This window comes from Dermacentor andersoni, chromosome 1 (assembly GCF_023375885.2).
Source record: "Dermacentor andersoni chromosome 1, qqDerAnde1_hic_scaffold, whole genome shotgun sequence".
NCBI lineage: Eukaryota > Metazoa > Arthropoda > Arachnida > Ixodida > Ixodidae > Dermacentor > Dermacentor andersoni.
Window position 1 is genome coordinate 261,901,584 of NC_092814.1, and position 19,906 is coordinate 261,921,489.

Genomic DNA, 19,906 nt, shown 5'->3' on the forward strand with positions numbered 1-19,906 from the left:
TAGAGCTGTCTCGTCGGCATTGTAGACTTCAGCCGCCTCGAAACGACTCAGGATTCCAGGCAGCTTGTCAGCCACCCACGAAGCAGCAGCATCGCTGTCTGCGGAGGCAGATTCGCCGCTGATTACTCTTCCGACGACACCGTGCCGGCTCTTAAATCCCTGCAGCCACCCGTTGCTTGCCTTGAAATCGTCATGACCCAAGATACACGCAAAATCCTTTGCCTTCTGTTGCAAGATCGCGCCACTTATGGGTACATTTCTGGCTCGCGTGTCCAAAAACCACGTGAACACTGCCTTGTCCACATCAGTGTATGTGGACAGCTTCAGTCTTTTTTTCTTCGAGCTTGTTCCCGACTCCACTGCGTTTCTGATGCTGTGTTCCACACTCAAAATCGTTGATAGTGTGCTCGCTGGAATGCTGAAACGGGTGGCAACGTCCTTCTTCTTCTCGCCCGCGGAGACTGCATTTAAAATTGCGAGTTTGTCTTCAAAAGACAGAACTTTTCGTTTTCTGGCAGTAGAACTCATCACGACCAACCGACGACGCAGTTAGAAGCGGAGACGCACGACTACACGCCGACAGGCAGGCCTAGCCCCTCCAAAACAAGTCGGACAAACCAGTACCAGAGCACAGTTGACACACGCACACGTGCAGAACGCAGGACAACACTCAAGATGGCGAATGCAACGCATCCATAGAGAAAGAAAAAAAAGTGACGGATATCGTTCGTCATCGTCCCTCCCCCTCTCCCTTCCGGCGCCTTGGCAATGAAAGAACCGGCTATCAGCATTGCTTTTCAAGTGAATTCTTACACATAAGTGTGTCTAAGCCGTTGAAACAAATGAAAATCACAAAATAAGAATGCTTGTCCTCAAATCCATACGAAACAAAATAATTCTGCAAGAGAAATCAGCTGCCGATACCAATGCCACCTGGTGCCACGCTAGACAAGCAAAGCCTGAAAAGACTGCTACGTTAGGCACGGAGCGGCGCTAGTTGCCGCCATCATCATCATCATCGCTAACTTTGCTCGGTCGCGGCAATCCCTGGCGTTCGCGTAGCTGCTGGCTCCTTACAGCATTAATATTCAATAATCTAGAGCATTTCTTCGGCCGAATTTTCCTTAAAAGTGCTAAAAGTAATGACTGATCAGCTTTGGGGGTTCGTTACATCAAGGCTAACCGCCGCAACGCGTTCGTTACATCAAGGTCGAAAATACATGGGCTTCAATGGGGGCAGCGTTGGGGAATTCAAAAACTTCGTTAAATCCAGGAATTCGTTACATATAGGTTCGTTACATCCAGGTTTAACTGTAGTCTAGAATGGTGGCTTGCCGTTTCTTTCGCTCGCTAGAAATCACCACACATTTCTCAATAGCCTGGAAGGCCGCATTGCTGTCAGCGTCGCTGTGAGGTGCGTCGTATCTGTGGAGGAGGTCCAGAGCCACGAAGGCTTCTCCAAAGCTAGGATTTGGCAACCCCCCGGCATCATGCGGCTCGTGCTCCTCGTCGTCACCGCGCCACGGCAATGGCAACGGACGAAGGAATATCCGTGGGAAATTTTGCCCTCTTTGGCGTAATCATGCTAACGTGCTAACGATTGTTTAGTATTGCTGCGGAGCGCACGCATCCGAGCAGCCCGGTTGCGCGCAGCGCAGCGTGGTTTCGCGAGAAATGTAAACAAGAGAGGAGAGCTGGCCCGATACGCGGAGCAACGCCATGAGCAACGCCAACTTCCAGCTTCCCTTTAGCTATAGCTTCACAAAGAGTGACGTCAGGGCCTCTCCTGAGTTTCCTTCCTCCGTGAGTCGACCCGTCCAACAAACCATGCGGTGACCATAATCACAGTGATGATAGTGAGAGCATTTTTCACGAATGGCCACCTAGTGGCGGCCTCTCAGACTGGCGTGCGGCTTCTTGCAGCCAGTTCCATAGCCAAGCACGGCCAAGCCCGGTAAAAAATCATCAAAAGCCAAAATGGCGATTGGAGCGCGTTGCCTACTTTAGCCCAGGCGGGTTCGGACTGCAACGCATCATGCGGGAACGTTTTCACAGCTACTACGTAACAGCGGGGTTCCTTATACATTGGATCCTATGGAAGCTATGCCGGGACCGGATGAAAACGACGTAGCAGCCGGGAAAATGCAGCAGTGAGGAACATAACAGCGGGGTTCTACTGTATGCAGAACTACTTGTCGAATGCAAAGAGCAGAATAAAACAATTAGAAGCATTTTAGAGACTTTTAGTAGAACAAAAAGAAGAAAACTAAATTTTTATATTTGCCCAATTCATAATCAGACTTACTTGTAGTCAATGTCTCCCTTTGCAGCTGCCCAGCCATCTTGGGAGTCATTTTGAAGAATTTCATCGAATCCTTTAAGGTCTTTTTCACTGATGATTGCAGGCCGCTGGTAGCCGTCCTCATCAGGAGCACTTCTCATGCCTCGAACCCTACGTTTCCCACAAAAGTAGGCAAAAGATGACAATCTTGATGGTTAGCAAGCAAACAACTGTACATACCTACTATCTGAGTAAGCATAGGGTGGGCGAGCACCTCCAGGCACACCAGAGTAGCTTGGGGCATAGTTTCCAGGAAATCCACGTCCATAAACCTGTTAGTCAATTAGTAAAAGAACAGTCAAGTTTCACAGAGCAGGAATTCAAGTAGCCTCACAATCATTACAACAAACGATTTGCAATTGGAATATTATACAATTACAACAATGTTACTGGACCGAATAGAGTGCCATGATGAGAAAATTCAGGCTAGTACAGTCGAACCAGACTATATTGAACCCATTTACATAGACTTATTCTATATATCGAACGATTTGCGGACACTGTTTAGTTACAATGAGTACAGTGAAACCTCATTAAACCGTAGTCGGCCGGAGCTCGGAAAAAGTATGTACTAAACGGTAGTACTGTTTAAGCGAAATAGCATGAGATCGCCCACTTACCTATCGAAAACGCAACTTGGAGAGAGTGCGACGAAAGCGGAAAGAACATGCAGTATTTAATCACTTTGCGCGACTTAATGGTACGTCCACACTAGCGATAAAAACGCGCGCGACACACCGCGCGCGGCGAGCGGTGCTGTCGCACGCGGCAAGATTCACGAAAAGCGGCAGCAATGCGCGGCAAACGCGCGAATGGGTGCGAGACCCATTTTTCGCGGCAGACGCAAAACGACCACCAATCAGAAGCGAGCCGCTTTACGAGCCACGCTCTTGTGGCGCCACCTGTCGCACAAGCAAAGAATCATAATCTATGGGCTCAGACTGAACAGTGACACGCGCGCCGTAAAATCTCAGAGGCCATTTCCAGTGAACGGGGCTGTTTTTGTTAAGCCTTACCACACCGCCACTGAGGCGTCGACGAAGAATTCGCCTCGCAATGGAGGTGTTTTTGGAAACCGTTCGCGGATATGCGTGCCTCTATGATAAATCGAGCGTCGGACAAGGAGCTGCGCGCCAACCGCTGGCACATTATGGACAGCAGTTTGGCATGACAGGTGAGTAATTGGTGAAGGCGGGGAAGCAGAGTGTGTGCCTGGCCCTCAGTGTCCCTGTACCGCACCCAAAACTTTCTCGTCCGCTTTCTGGCACGTCGGCGTCACACAAGTAAAGAACAAACAAGTATTATAGTGTTCACAGTCACCAGTAGCTCCTCGTCCGTATCCGACATGCCTGAGCGTGGCCAGCAGTGGCGCAAAAAAACACGGACACTTCCGATGGAAGACGAAATGGGCAGAACGGAGAGCACGTTGTCACGAGAAGTATCGAATGGAACGAGACAACGCGGGACTCCACGGGCCGCTGCCGCGTGCCGCAAAACGAGACTGTGGACTTGCCCGCACGCGTCTGCCGCGCGGGCGCTTGCCGCGTGCGGCGTGTTGCGCGCATTTTTGTCGCTAGTGTGGGCGTACCATAAGTGTTATTTTCGTTTGATGCCGCGGCGGCCTAGCACGACGCCAGCGGCCTCAAACTTACTAAAGCTGCGTGCCTGCTTCTCAGCCAGCCCCCCTCCTCTCGACAAACGCACGGCAAATTCCTCGTTGGCGTTACGTATTCTCCATGCACGCGCGCAGTAGTGCTGCGTAAGTCCCGGGACACCTTTTTCGTTGCCAGATGCCGGAGTTCGGAAAGCTTTTCATTTGGAATAGTTACGTTATCGTGCCCCTGTTCTTGTTTCGACGACTGCATTCATGACGCTGACGTAACGCGCAGCTTCTGCCACTGTCGGGCCTGAACAGCCAGTGCTGTCGCTTTCCGTGTCGTCCTCATCACTGTTGCTAGTCGACACTTCGGCAACAACAGAGGCAACGATTGTGAAAAGTCGAACCTCGTAGCTGACATGTCTTCGCGGTCACAGCAGCGCTGCCGAGCAACTTCTTCGCATTCCAAATGCCACATACTGTAGTCAACAGCAGATCCCTGTTACGTGCCGGCGCCGACTTCTTCGTGTCACGTTCGATAGCACAGACGATGTCTAATTTTTCTTCTATGCTGAGCACCTGGCGTCTTTTTTATCCGAGCTTCGGCATGACGCGAGTCCTCGCTTGCACGACTCCACAACGCTCTCTGGCAAGGCGTCGAAATGATGTTGATGCGGCTTCACGTGCAAACGCACAGGGCGCTTGGAGGCCGTTGTACCGATCTCTGAGGCTTGTTCTGCCAGGCCGCCTGCTGGAGACCACGCACCACAGTGTTTGCGCGACGAAAAGTGGAAACGCTACGTTTTAACTGATGCGTACGCAATAAGCTGGTACGGTTTATGCAGATACAAAATACATTATGTTCAATGGCCGCTGAGTCGGGGAATTGACTTTACTACTTTTAAACCGAACTACTGTTTAAGCGGGTACGGTTTAACAAGGTTTTACTGTATATATAGCAAACATTATGCTTATACCGAACAAAAATAGCAGCGACTCCCAATATATCGAATGTCAAGCAGCAGAAAAGTGCCCCCAGAAGTTGGCTTTCCCTTGCGGTGACGGGAAAACCCGGCGACGCGGCTCCATCCACCCACTCTCCCTACCATGATCGCGATGCGTCCGACGGGCCGTCGACCCCCCCCCCCCCCCCACCCCGTACAAAAAATTAGCCTGGCCCGGCCACAGCACATGCTCAGACAGCCAATCAGAGGCTCTTCTGCCCTCGTCGTGTAAAATGGCTAAAGTGCGAGTTGTTTTGCTTTTCTGGTTCACTGCATATGCGCCTTGTGGGCCTTCTCCCGCAGTGTTGCCGTGATGAAGCAGCAGAATTCGCCTTTTGTCGTGAAGCTCTGAGGCTTGTTCTGCCATGCGACACGATGGAGATGATGCACCACAATGTTTACGCGACGAAAAATGGAAACACTACGTGTTAACCGATACGTACGCAGTAAGCTGGTATGGCTTATGCGGGTACAAAACACATTATGTTCAATGGCCGCCGAGTCTGAGATTTGACTTTACTACTTTTAATATGAAACTACTGTTTAAGCAGGTACGGTTAAACGAAGTTTTACTGTATTTGAACCCAACAAAATAACACCTGCCACAAAACATAGTTTATACAATAAATGGCCCAATGTCCCCCAAAACACATAAGTGTTATTAGCTGCGCTGTAGGAGCTTGGCAGGTGGAGCAAGTGAAACAAGCCAACCCACCTGTACAAAAGGTGGCACCGCCTGCTGCCTATAGGAGGGCTGTGCTGGTGAAGGAGGAGGTCCACCACCGGGCGGCACACCTGAGGGGAGGGCTCCCCTTGGCGGAGGTGCAAACGATGCTTGTCCGTTCACGCCACTGCCACTGCTCGGAGGCAGGCCGCCGGGTGGGCCAGAGCCCTGCCCGCCACCACCCCCTCCACTGCCGCCCCCCGGAGCCTGCTGCTGCGGCTGTTGCGGCGGCTGCTGCTGCTGCAGTGTGCCCCGGCTCCAGGTCCCTTCCACTGCAACACACACTTTGTTCTCCACCCAAACTAGCTGGCAACAATGCAACTCCACATGCACCAACTTGGAAAAGGTTACACTTACTCTGCGGTCTCAGGCTGGGGCCAGGCCCATACTGAGAGTCTGTCGCCGACCTCTGGGTCCCGTCGATGGGCACATCGCCACCAGCTAGCTTGGGGAATTCCTGAGGAAAAAATGGCGACTGATGGCCCAAGAAGTTGCGTTCTGGACCACCACCCTCTTGGCTGGATGTCACGCTGCTCCAGGTCTTGACGCCAGCGCTGCTGCCAACGCCTACCCCAACAGTTGCCCCGCTTCCCAGACCCCCCGTAGCACAGGTGCTTGTTGCGACTGGTGCCTGTTGCTGCTGCGGTGGCGGCGGCGGCTGCTGCTGCTGCTGTTGCGGCGGCTGCAGCTGCAGCTGCGGCTGCGGCTGCTGTGGTTGCTGCAACAAATATCCCACACTCAGTCACACAGTTCAAACATTCATTAGAACCACACATATCGGAATCTTAAAATCACCGCACTGTAAACCATCCGTGGGCTTCTGAACTGCTCTAAATGAGAATTTAGCTGCATACTAGCAACTAGCTTTGCAGACTTAAAAAAAACATGCCTTCTAGCAAATATAGAATGTAATTCACCAAATTCTGAACTAATATACAAGAAAAATCCAAAGCAATTCCACATTAAAAAGGAACAACGTAGCAAATGGAGCTGCACAAATTACAAGCTAGACTACAAGCTGGAGCCAAACTAGTAGGCCATTGCTATCAAGAGGCAGAAATGTAGACTAAGCAAAACCTAGCTCAGAGTTCATATAGCAATGGCATTCGGATTAGGCCTCATGTACTGCAAGAAACCAAGTTTGGCTTTGGTCAGATGCATGTAAAGTGAAACCACAGTTTAGGAAGAGAGAGCACATATTGCTTACACAAGATGCATGGAATCCTAACAAATTAGCTATTTGACAAATTTAACCCTTTGAGGGAAGATTTCTTTCGCCAAATGCGACCGCCCAGGGTGGATTTTTATTTATTGCAGATTCCAATTCTTCTTAGGGACTTATTTTGGAAAAAATGTTTTGCGCAAATTTAACCCTTTGAGGGTAGATTTCTTTCGCCAAATGCGACCGCCCAGGGTCGATTTTTTTATTGCAGATTCCAATTCTTCTTAGGGACTTATTTTGAAAAAAATATTTTGCGTTGGTATATGTGTACTCTTCATTCATGAACAACAACAATAAAAAAGGAAAGAAACATAATTAAAAATTTGATGCACTGTTATACACATAGTTCCAAGGCTTTGAAAATGCGCACCCGAGAATATTTCGCAAGACTCAAATGTTCCTGCTCTTAAACTAATATGTACATCCATAGCATAATCGAACTGCATAGGTGCGCTCACTCAATAAAACTGTGTGGTTGTGTGCCCGTCAAAAAAAAGCAAAACGTGTTACTAACTTCCGCTAATCTTCATCTTATCGCCAACCAGAGGCAATTAGTTTTTGTAAGTGGCCAAAAAAAAAAGCAACGGAAACACATGCATGGCGGCATCCTTCCTATGAGCAGCCTTGTGGGCACTAAATGAGCGAGAAACAAGCGGTAGCCCTTTCAGTGATTAGTAACGGGATAGCCATCAGTTTTGCAAGTGAAAGAAGCCGAAACCGCCTGCGAAACAAAAGCCAAACCGCCGCCCGCGCGCGCCAATGCGCGAGCGTTAGCATATAGACGAGCCACAGCAAACTAGCTCTAAAACAAACCATGCAACGAAAACAGAGAGGGAGGCACGCAAAAAAAATTTACTGTATTCCGATATAGTGGCAGCACATGATAGAAAAGAAAAAGGGAATTGGCATGCTTTTGAAACATACAGACGGCACCGTAAATATCCGGCATCGACCATTTTTGGACTTGTTCGCGGGGCCATATATTTACGTCATTGACCCTCAAAGGATTAAGAAGGCTGTATTACAAATCATTGAAAGCAAACCAGCTATCCCCTTAGTTGCATCTTGCATTGTTACCTACCTTAAACATTGCTGCAAGTGGTGTGCGAGCCCCAAGAGACGCAAGCTTACATCACCGTCTATTCATGTTTCCAGTGCAAACGAGACGAAACACTGAAAGACAAGGCAGCACAAAGGTCTTTCAACGTTTCATGTTGTTTGCACGGAAAACATTAATAGAAAACCAAAATATGTCTATCTTAAAGGCCAACTGCCACGAAATTTCAGTTTGGCTAAATGGGTACAAGTAGTATATACTCTGAGGCAACCTTGGCGAAGCCACAACTCCGACAATTCCATAATTTTCTTATTAGAAGCCTCTAAACAGCACCTAAGAAAAATGTATGCAGGTTGTGGTTGGCGGGTATGATGCAAGTTGCAGCACATCCCTTCACTTTTCGGCATTTCACGAGAAGCCACGAGGGGTTCTAGGTGATGTGTCACTGCTGATGAGCAACTGCGATTCTTTTTTTCCAATTTGAATATCAATAATGACTACTTCTGCTAGCTTTCTGCAATGCTTCCACATGTATTTTAAGCTAAAAATTTGACACGGAGGCAACTCCTCCTCTACGCTATAATAAACTAGGCTTTTTCACAGGGTTCAAAACTGAACGATTTATATCTAAGAGAAAGATAGAAATAGTTGCAAAACTACGCTCTACTTTAGCATTCAAATTGAACACCGTACTGTTTAACCCATATTACATAAGTTTCTTTACACACATGGCACCACACTGCTACTTGATTGACACCAGTACATCCAAAAAAATGGCAACTGGGTTCTAGAGCGCAAGTGCACAATGATGCATGCAGCCAAAATATCTTGTGAAGTCAAAAAACAACAAAAACGCACGTAAAGTGTACATAAATCAGTATGCCGAGGCTTCACCTCAATCAAACAAGGTAAGCATTTGTAATATGCTATTTGGGTGTCTGGTACTAAATCGTTCTTTGAAGTCGACTGAACGTGTGTGGCTGCTACTATATTTTTATGTCCGCTTTTTCCAGAACACAAGAATGCTGAATTTTGAGCAGAAACCCTACGATTATATGAGAAAACTGATGCTTTGAGTTTAATATGATCATAATCGTGGAGTAGGGAATACCAGAGCAACAAAATCCAAAGGGCAGCCAAAACCACAGGTTTAAAAACAACTCTGCAGAATATAGGACTACATGCCTAAATTATGCTGCCGTACTCGGTTATTAATATGCCAGGATATTTGTATTTGAGATTTCTTAAGATTGTAATGAGCAACCCGAAGGCAGTTGGCATAAGTTGATGAAGTGGTGCAAGCTCTTGAAGAAACTAGAAAAAACCATGTGCATCCCATGTCTTCAATTCAGTAAGGTAGTTTGGTTTCTCAAAACTGTGTTTTGTGCTTGGTGTGAAAAAGGTTTAATCACTGCCAGAAAAAAACCAAACAAAATATGAAACTTCGTACAATGAAATTCCAATTGGGTGACGTCTGGTGCTGCGTTTTAAAGGAGTCTCCTTTGCTATGACATAATGCATTCAGGAAAGTTGCCACTACTGCTGCCTAAGATTACAATTAACAAAAAGAAATACTGGACTTTTACATGCCAAGTCTCACCACAGTGGAGGGCACTGGCTTAATCTTGACCACATGGGGTTCATTAATGTGCACCCAATGCAGTTGAGCGTTTTCGCATAGCCCCCCCTCCCCTTTCAACTGCATAATGCCACTACAGCAGCATAAACAAATTAGGGGATAGCTATGCCTCCCTTTACAACGAATGACTGCTGCAGCAGCAGCGAGATCTTTGCCAGCTGTTTGTTGTCAATTTTAATTACCTCTGAACACTTCTGCCACTTCTATTCATTGGCTTAACTGATTGCCAACCACCTCATTAGTTGCCTTATGTTGACATACCTCAACCCTCCTCTTGCTTCACTCCAGAACATTTAGCTATGCTGCATGAAAGTATTGCTACCTGCTGCCTCCAACATGCGTGCATAGAAACCACCATTCTTTGCACCACACAAAGTACAAATTTCACACTAACTCAAATGTATAGAAGTCTGGTGACTGCTCTGCATTAGTGCATCAGGCTCCAGGCTTTGTTGCAGTGTCACAAATCATATGCGCAGTGGCAACAGATAGTAAAGTTGCGTTTCTTATCCACTCCACCATGAAATCAGTGTCACATCGACTGCTACATCGGCGGTACATGCCAACCAATAACTAGCGCCCTTTTCAGCAGGCCACAAGAAAATACTGTGATGGGGATAAGACTAGACAAAACAAGGGAAACTGTATTTAGGTAATATATGCAGAGAGGAGCCAAGATGGTGGAACAACAACCACACGAGCGCTTCGTCCATCCTCATCTTCATCCCCTTGCTTACGCCTTCTCCAATGTACAGGAATAGCTTCTAACGTATGACCACCACTGGTGGGAGCGCCATCTTGGCGCTTAGGAAAGGGAATAGTTGTTATCGGAGAAGTAGGGCTTCAAACGGCCGACATGCACAATATCACTAGGTGGCAAGGACAATGACAAGCTACCGTCCAAAGGGGCTATCTCGTATGAGACTTCACTGAGCTGGCAGAAAACTGTACAAGGTCAAGAGTAGCAAGACAAAAGCTTTGAAGACAGGCCCATGTGGCGGGACGGCATCCAAAGAAGGACCAAAGAAATTGAAAAAGGGGGTACCAGCAAAACACATAGACGTACACACAAGGAAAAGGCATTAGACATGGATGGACGCTGGGCTTTCAACTGTACTTTATTGGAATTCACATTCCCACACATAACCTCTGACGCACTCCTCCCAAGACATGTGCATAGATAACGCCTCGAAAGTACATTGCTGCACAAGAACAGCCGACGCACGCGCAACTTCTAGAGCCGTGCATCAATGTCAGTTCTTTTAATGATCTTTTACCTACCCGATAGGTAAGCACATCCCTTGCTGGTTAAACACACAGACGTATCACTGACAATTTTCTATCTCGTTTCCAATGTGAAAAGCTGAGATTACACCTTCGTATCTGGTCTTACCCTTCCCTAAAATGGTCACACGACCAAAAAATGGCACCTTTTTTTTGTACTTCTTGCAGCCACGGTAATGAACTGCCAAATTGCTTTCCTGGTCCCCGCTTAAGAGAAGCAATTTGGCAGTTCATTACCGTGGCTGCAAGAAGTGCAAAAAAAGTGTGAAAGGAAGCAATTTGGCAGATCATTACCACAGCTCCAAGTGAAAAAAAGTGTGTCATGGTTTCGTCGTGTGACCATTTTAGGGAAGGCAAGACCAGATACGAACGCGAAATCTTCGAAACTTACGAAGTTGTCTAGGGGCGTTTTTAAGGGTGGAAAACCAGCATAGTGCATGGTGATCTGCGATGGCCGAAAACACGCAGCCAAACAAGCATGATTGAAATTTAGCGACTGCCCCCAACTAAAGTGAAGCATTCGCGTTCAGTGATCGAAAACTTGCCCTCTGAAGTGGAGTCGACTAGCATTGGGGATGACACTAGCATGTCTTTGTTGCCTCTGGGCAAGGACAGCGCCGATGCCGTGTCCACAGGCGTCGGTGCAAACATCAGTGGTCGCTGACGGGTCAAAATGGGCCAAGATGGGTGGGGTGATAAGTAATCTAGTGAGTGTGCGAAAGGCATCAGCTTGTTCAAGACCCCACGAAAATGATACGTCCTTCCTCAGAATTTGCGTTAAGGGGCGCGCAATGTCGACAAAACTCTTGACAAAGCGTCGAGAATAGGAACATGGGCCGACGAAGCTCCAGACATCTTTTGCCAATTGTGGTACAGTAAAAGCTCGTTAATTCACTACTCGTTAATTCGAAATTTCGGATAATTCGAATTATTTGCCGCGGTCCGTCCCACAATGTATTGAAAGCAATATGTAACACATCCCGCTAATTCACACTGAAATTCGCACCGCCACCGATAATTCGAACTCCGCATCATCGTGGATGGGGAGAGTGCTAGTGCGCGGGAGCACGCAGGCGTCGCCGCGCGGGTCGCGCAGCTTTGCTTTTTCGATCAGCGGCAAGGACGATAACACCCTCGCCGCGCGCCATGTTCTTTGCGTACGAGCGTGCGAGGGTGAGCCGGCGAACGCGGCTCAATCTCGCGTGCGCGAGAGGGGAAGGTGGGGCGGAGCGCGCCCTCTCTTGTCGCGCGCGAGGCAGGGGGGTGAGGCGAGGAAGGGACCGGGGGACGATCTTCGGCGGCTGAGGCGGCTGCTCAGGCACGTACCCAGGGGGGGGCCCGGGGGGGCCCGGGCCCCCCCCGAAATCAAGTGGCATACCCCCCTCCCCACCCACGCCACCACTCCTCACACATTCCTAAAGCGCCGCCAGATCAATGTTGAGACTTGGCAGCTGTTCATCGGTCAGCATTATGCTGCCTTTTTCACTCTTTTTAGATGGCGATAGTTATCGACATCTCTTGTAATGTGAAGGACAGTTTTCTCATAGATTCCGCACCCGCGCGATTAACTCGAGATGCGTTCAGTTGCCACCATCTATTCAACCGCCACGAGCATAGCTGTTGCTTATGTTAGTTTAACCTTCTTTGTTTAGGCTGATCCTGGGACCAGGAGAGGGATGCGGCTGTTACTCAGCTGGTCTGTACTCTGATGGAACGAGTTGCGGCCGGAGAAAACGCCAATTGCGTTTAACTTTTACCTTTGCTTCATTATTTCCTTGAGTTACGGCTCGCCGCGACGCTGGCAGATGCCCGGAACCATATACACGTGATATGGGTTAGGTAAGGTGGGAAATAAAATAATGTGAAAGAGCGTCCATCAAGAAACCCTGCAATAACCCTTAAACCCATAAGCAAGATGACTGTCGCCCGTTACCTCGTCTGTTTTTCCCTAATTGTATAGCTCTTTTCGTGCAAAATTGGCAACTAGAAACAAAAATCGCAAGGAGTTGAGAAATTTAGCGATCTACTAAGGGAGAGAGCCAAGGCAACAACCAAACTGCAAGCAAAAGCGAATAATAAAAAAGTTAACCGTCGTTTATGAGAATATTTATGGATCAACATCTTTTTATTTAAAAAGGAAGTAGAGAAAACGCCGCCGGAAGTGGAGAACAATTGCTTGTTTTGAATGACGCTTCTACAGTTATCGGTCGAACCGCCTCACGTAGCTACTTCTCTGTTCTGCTTATGTGGGTGTTTTTCTAACCTTTCGCGGTGAGCGCAGTGCGTCTAGAATCGCAGAATCCTGCGCTCTACGCGGTTGTATGGGACTGGCGGCCGCAAAGCGTTACGCAATTCGCGGAAGTGTCAAAACTGATCAACAAGGCAAAAATAACTGATATTCGAAACTATAACATGAGAAAGACTGAAGAAGCCGTAAAGAATGAACGCAGCCTGAACTAAGTAAAAAGGACACCTGGCATAGGACAAGCCGTGATGTATGTAGCAATATTTTCGAAGCTTTTTACGTAAGCGTTCTGTACTCCTTGATTACGTAGTGCCTCTATGACTGCTGGTATCTCTACTGAATCAAATGCATTTTCGTAATCTATATAAGCCACACAGAGAGGCTTATTGTACTCTGCAGATTTCGCGATCTGCAGAGTACAATAAAACACTAAAACATAACACTAAAAAAACACTATAACACTTTAACACTAAAAGATAAGAAGGATAATATCATCAGCAATCTCGAAGATATAGTAAAAGCAGCGGAAAAATTCTAAGCTGACCTGTATACAGTACCCAGAGGAGTCACGATACTTCACTTAGAAACAGTAATGAACAGGATACAGAAACTCTCCTATAACTAGTGATGAGGTCAGAAGGGCCCTGCAAGACATGAAACGATGAAGAGCGGGAGGAGAAGGTGGAATAACAGTCGATTTAATTAAAGATGGAGGAGACATAATGCTCGGAAAACTGGCGGCTCTTTATACGAAGTGTCTATGACTGCAAGGGTCCCAGAAAACTGGAAGCATGCAGACATTATACTAATCCACAAAAAAGGAGACGTTAAATAATTGAAAAATCATAGGACCATTAGCTTGCTCCCAGTATTATATAAGATATTTACCAAAATAATCTCCAATAGAATAAAGGCAACACGATGTTGTCAACCAAGGGAACAGGCTGGCTTCAGGAAAAGATACTTTACAATGGATCACATCCATGTCATCAATCAGGTTATCGCGAAATCTGCAGAGTACAATAAGCCTCTCCATGTGGCTTACATAGATTACGAAAATGCATCTGATTCAGTAGAGATACCAGCAGTCATAGATGCACTACGTAATCAAGGAGTACAGAACGCTTACGTAAAAAGCTTGGAAAATATTGATACGTGCGAGTGGTATTTGTTTGTTTGAACGAGGCGCGTGGGCGCCATCACTCCAGAAAAGAGGAGGAAGAACGAACTGGGCTCGCGCTGTGAATCTAACCGGTCAGCGCTGCAACCGTTGTCGTAAATATAATCTGTAAATAGTTTCTCGTCTTACTGACTCGTCCTTCGCGTAAGAATATCTACAGAGGTTCTACAGCTACCTTAATTCTACACAAGAAAAGCAGGCAGATACCTATAGAGAAAGAGGTCAGAGAGGGAGACACAATTTCTCCAAAGCTATTCACTGCGTGCTTAGAAGAATTCAAGCTATTAAACTGGGAAGGCTTAGGAGTAAAGATCGATGGCAAATATCTCAGCAACGTTCGGTTTGCCGATGACATTGTTCTATTCAACAACAATGCAGACGAGTTAAAACAAATGATTGGAGACGTTAACAGAGAGAGTGTAAGAGTGGGGTTGAATATTAATATGCAGAAGATGAAGATAATGATAAATAGCCGGACAAAGGAACAAGAGCTTAGGATCGCCAGTTGGCCACTAGAGACTGTGAAGGAGTACGTTTACCTAGGTCAATTAATCACAGGGAACCCTGATCATGAGAAGGAAATTCACAGAAGAATAAAAATAGGTTGGATCGCATACGGCAGACATTGCCAGCTGCTGACTGGAAGCTTACCATTATTATTGAAAAGTAAGGTGGGCAATCAGTGCATTTTGCCAGTGCTGACATATGGGGCAGAGACTTGAGAGCAAGTTAAGGACCGCGCAAAGAGCGATCGAATGAAGATTGCTAGGCATAACGTTAAGAGAGAGAAAGAGAGCGGTTTGGATCAGAGAGCGAACGGGTATAGACGATATTCTAGTTGACATCAAGAGGAAAAAATGTAGCTGGGCAGGTCATGTAATGCGCCGGTTAGATAACCGTTGGACCATTAGGGTTACAGAATGGGTACCAAGAGAAGGGAAGCGCAGTCGAGGACGACAAAACACTAGGTGGAGCGATGAAATTAGGAAATTCGCGGGCGCTAGGTGGAATTGGTCGGCGCAGGACAGGGGCAATTGGAGATCGCAGGGAGAGGCCTTCGTGCTGCAGTGGACATCAAACAGGATGATGATGATGATGATGATGATGATGATGATGGAAGTGGTGGGCCCCCCCCGAAAAAAAAATCCTGGGTACGTGCCTGCGGCTGCTGCTTACGGCGCGGCCATGCGGCCGCCGCATCTTGAAAGCGATCTGCGACGTGGCCAAAGTGCGCGCCCGCGTGGGCCTCGTCTTCAAAGCGATCTGCGATGTTTGCAGAGTGCGCGTATTGCCGGTAGCTTCATATGCGATGTGCTTTCTACGTTTCGTTCGCGTTAAAGCGAGGGCTGTACGAACGTCAATTCGCTCGCTGCTACTGCTGCGTGCCCTCACTCCAGAGTTTTTCAGCGAGTTTCCGCGGTCATCGAGCGAGATGCGTTCATGCTCACCTGTGCACGCGTGACACAGTGCTTGTTAATTTAGTTAGTAAGCAAATGCTTACAAGTTTATACGGCCGATAAAACTATTATCTTTACTTCGTATAGCTATCTACTAATTTTCTATCGCAATCGATGCTTCGCTTTTCGCGCGAGACAGACTTTTTTTTTTCTCCGCCCCAGTCAGCGCGACAAACGCGCGGATGGAGCAAGAGCCATCTCGACGTCGGGCGCGTCGGACCGCGCTGGCCGCGTCTGGTTACGTTGGCTGCGCCAGAGCTTCGAAGTATAGACGTTGTTTACGCCAACGTGACGTAGCGTGTGCGCGCGTGCTCACGCCACGTCAGACTATATACGCGCCTTAACCGAGCGATTTTTTTCTCTGACTTTCATTAGTTCGAATTTTGTATAATTCGAATTTTCATAGCATCCCCGCGGAATTCGAATTAACGAGCTTTTACTGTACTAGAAAATATTGCACGACAAATTTTGTCGGGATCGGGTTGTACGCCACAAGCATTGTCAAGGTGGCCTAGCACAGTGATTTCACAACGGCCAAAACTGCATTTTCATGAGTTCTGCCGTAGGCCTGCTCACCGGGAAACATCAAGAACTGCCAATAGGCGTATAAGGTGGCTCTCAAATGTCAGAAAAAAACGATGTCATCTAGATAACAAAGGCATGTAGACCATTTGTAGCTGCAAAGGAGCGAGTACATCATTCTTTCAAACATTGATGGGGCATTACAGAAGCCAAATGGCATCGCCTCAAGTTGAATTCCATCCAGTGTAACGAATGCAGTCTTTTCGCAGACCAAGTCATCTACAGAAATCTGCCAGTATCCTGACCGTAGGTCAATGGGAAGTAGGTAGACCCATGATGACAGTCAAGAGCGTCATCAATTCTCAGCAGAGGGTAGACGTCCTTTCACGTGACTTTCTTGCTAGCCTATGCAGAAGCACCAGCTACCACCCCATTTACTAGTACGACCGGTGCCACCCAGGGATTGCAGGAAGGTTCGATGATGTCTTTCGCGAGCGCCGTCTCGACATCGCGCTGATTTACTTGCCGTTCAGCATGGGACAGACGATAAGGACGTCTTCCGTTGGGGCTGGCGTCTCCAGTATGGATACGGTGAGTGACAACAGATGTCTGGCCCAAAGGGTGGTCATCAAAGTCAAAGATGTCGCAAGAAGAGATGTGCCCAATATCGGCAGCTTGTGCTTGAAGGAGGTCAGGCGCAATCATCTTGGTAATACAGTCGACAACCGCTTATTTGGACCTCACGGGGACCGCGGAAATATCCAAATAAACAGGTGTCCGAACAAACATTCAGAAACAAAAAAAATTCTTTATTTCCACACACTTATTCAAGCTCGGCAGTAGGCTTGAAGAAATCGTGAATGCACCGTTGCACGCTGTTCCATTTAGCAGCAATCAGATCAGCCTGAATCACGGAGAGGGTCGTGCAGCCACTACAGGCGGCTGAAAGCACAGTCACTGCTTGTACAAGCTCAGCGTGCGACGGCAGCGGCTCACATGGTGCGTCATCTTCCAATTCGGAGTCATCGTCCGTCGGGGCAGCAGTAACCTGACGAATGATCTCGTCATCGTCGAGTTCGCATGTCAGTACGGCACTGTCAGCATCTGTGAAACTGCCAAATAAGACAGTGTCTGGAATCGCAAAGCCACCACTGCGAAAGTCTCGAACATTTTCGGCGTCAGTAGGAAGCAGATCGAAAGGAGACAGATCCCGCGCCTCCACAGCACCCGCTTCATTGGTTACAACACATCCAGCATGCCAAAAGCAGTTCTGCAGAGTGACAGGGGTCCCCGCCTTCCAGACATCTGCAAGTATGTTTATTGCCAACTGAAGGCCAACAGCATACTGCTTGCCTGCGTCGACTCGGAAGATAATGCGGCTCAAGAGGCGAGCTTTGTAGAGCACCTTCAAATTTCTTTATAACGCCCTGGCCCATAGGCTGGAGGACACTCGTGGTATTCGGCAGCAGGAATTCCAAGTGGATGGACTCAAGATCATGGATGTGACCATGTGCACCGCAGCTATCTACAAAAAGCAGGACCTTCCGGTTTTGAGACTTGAACTTCCTGTCGAGTTTACGGATGTCACTAAAGAGCTGCTGCGTGATCCACACTTTTGTGTTGGCCTCATACCACATTGGCAGCGACTTCACTCGCTTGAAACACCTCGACCTTATTGATTTTCCAATCACAAGTAGCCGAAGCTTCTCCATCCCCGACATGCCGCTGCCTACCATTACGGTGACGTGCTCTTTACTATGCTTCCCGCCATGGCAGGGATCGCCAGGCACAGAAAAGGTCTTATCGGGCAACATCTTATAGAACAGAGCTGTTTCGACGCAGTTAAAAACATTGTGTGCCGAAAACTGGCACAACAGCAACTCCAGAGTCTATAAGCAATAATTTGCAACAAGGGTCTGGTTGCCGGCACCATTAGACATTACGCTACGTACGTCCAAGTCCTGTCCTTCATTTAATATCAGTGTAACACTGAGCGCAATATAATCAGGAACGTCCACCAACTAGCCCCCTTTATTGCTTTACTAGACATTAGACACTCGACGCAATGTTTCCGTATGCCACGTTGGATGACCGCAACCTCGATACACTACACAAAGCAAGCACCACTGTGCCGTCACGCCTACACCACTCGCACTAACTAAAAATGTGGTCTACTTGCAGCGTCACGCATGAAGAAAGAAACAAATCGGCTGCTGGATTGCCTTGACATGGCTTACTAAGCTGAGACTGGAACTGTTATAGCCACTCTACCAAACCAGGCAGAAACTATAATGAGCAGAGATTTTAAGTAGCACCACCTCGTGGGGTAGCAAGGAGGCTCGGTTCAAAACAAAAATGACGTTCAGCAAGTCAAACTATGCACCGGTCAGGGTCGGTGGGGGCAAGTGCCATCGATCGAGTTGGCTCAAAGAGCGTCCGACAAATCAAACAAGAGGTTGCAAGGTGTCCGAACTTTCGGCAGTTGTCATACATTATAGTCTATGGGGAGAACGGCGGCACTGCGAAGAAGTCCGAATAATCTAGCATCTCCGAATTTTTGGAGTCCGGAAAGGCAGTCGGCGACTGTACTACAATTGGCTGTACAGCTTGAGGTGGGGGATGCAGCAAGGAGGCAAACATCGTCTGCAACTAATGCAGAAACGGCATACACGTCGATACGAGAGACGTTGGCCCGGGTCATACCATTTGGCATGAAGTTCGAGATGGGAAGGGACGCAGTTACTACAAACGGTGAGGATGGTATGGGGAACGGCGACATTTCTGGCGAATACGACGTCAATAGGAGTCGGGACATAATCGCCATCGAGGATAGAAGGGGGAGACATCAATCAGGTACACATACATAACGAATTGAGGCACCAGACGGATGTAAACCATGGAACACAAACACGGTTGACAGGTGGTCAGAGCATCATAGTAGCGAGGTAAGTTAAGATGAAGCAATCTGGTTCCACAATCAATAAAGGTGGAGTAGGCAGGTAGAAAGTCCATGCCTAGGATGAGTTGATGGGAGCAGTGCTCGAGCACAGCAAGTAATGCAGTCGTACAGCAGCCAGCAATACTTATTCGTGCACAGCACATAACAAAGAGAGGAAGCGTTTTCCTGTCGGCGATTCTGATGAGCGGTAATGTGGGTGGCTTGAGGACCTTAAGGGGAGACCCGGGTCTTTTGGACCGAATATCGGCCCAAAATTTAAATTTTCAATTTTTATTTTCCACGTTCCCGATGAGTTTCCACGCCTATGTCCAAAATTTGGTTACAGAATAGTGCGTAGTTCTCTCGTTATCGTGATCTAAAGATGCGAATCCGCAAGCATAGCCCTTTAAATTAGGGACAAATAGCGCCAGATTTTCGTCGCGCGCGTAACTCGATAACTACGCACTCTGCCAGCACCATTTTGGTATCATTAGAAACCTCACGTCTCTGGCTTTCTTTACTCGTCGGTCAGCAACATTGCCGACAGTTTTGTTCCGTGAATCATTATGGGCAGAAACAAACAAGACGCAATAAACTTCCGAAAGCGATTCCGTCGTCGCAGTCAGCACAGGATACCTGGCAGCTCACCGCTGAAATCGTACCGCCGCCGAATGTCAACGCCCCTTAAGGGGGGAG

General features: G+C 47.8%; 1 protein-coding gene across 6 annotated transcripts in view; it reads right to left on the reverse strand.

Annotated features, from left to right (window-relative positions):
• LOC126548145 (uncharacterized) overlaps positions 1-19,906 on the reverse strand; it is a 239,071-nt gene that overhangs the window by 194,244 nt on the left and 24,921 nt on the right. For all 6 annotated transcript variants that reach the window (XM_050196263.3, XM_055063733.2, XM_050196266.3 and 3 more), the window contains exons 5-8: positions 6,024-6,384; positions 5,658-5,938; positions 2,522-2,613; positions 2,306-2,452 (exon numbers count right to left, since the gene is read on the reverse strand). In XM_050196263.3, the coding sequence (XP_050052220.2) occupies positions 2,306-2,452; positions 2,522-2,613; positions 5,658-5,938; positions 6,024-6,384 (881 nt within the window). The remainder of the gene's footprint in view (positions 1-2,305; positions 2,453-2,521; positions 2,614-5,657; positions 5,939-6,023; positions 6,385-19,906) is intronic.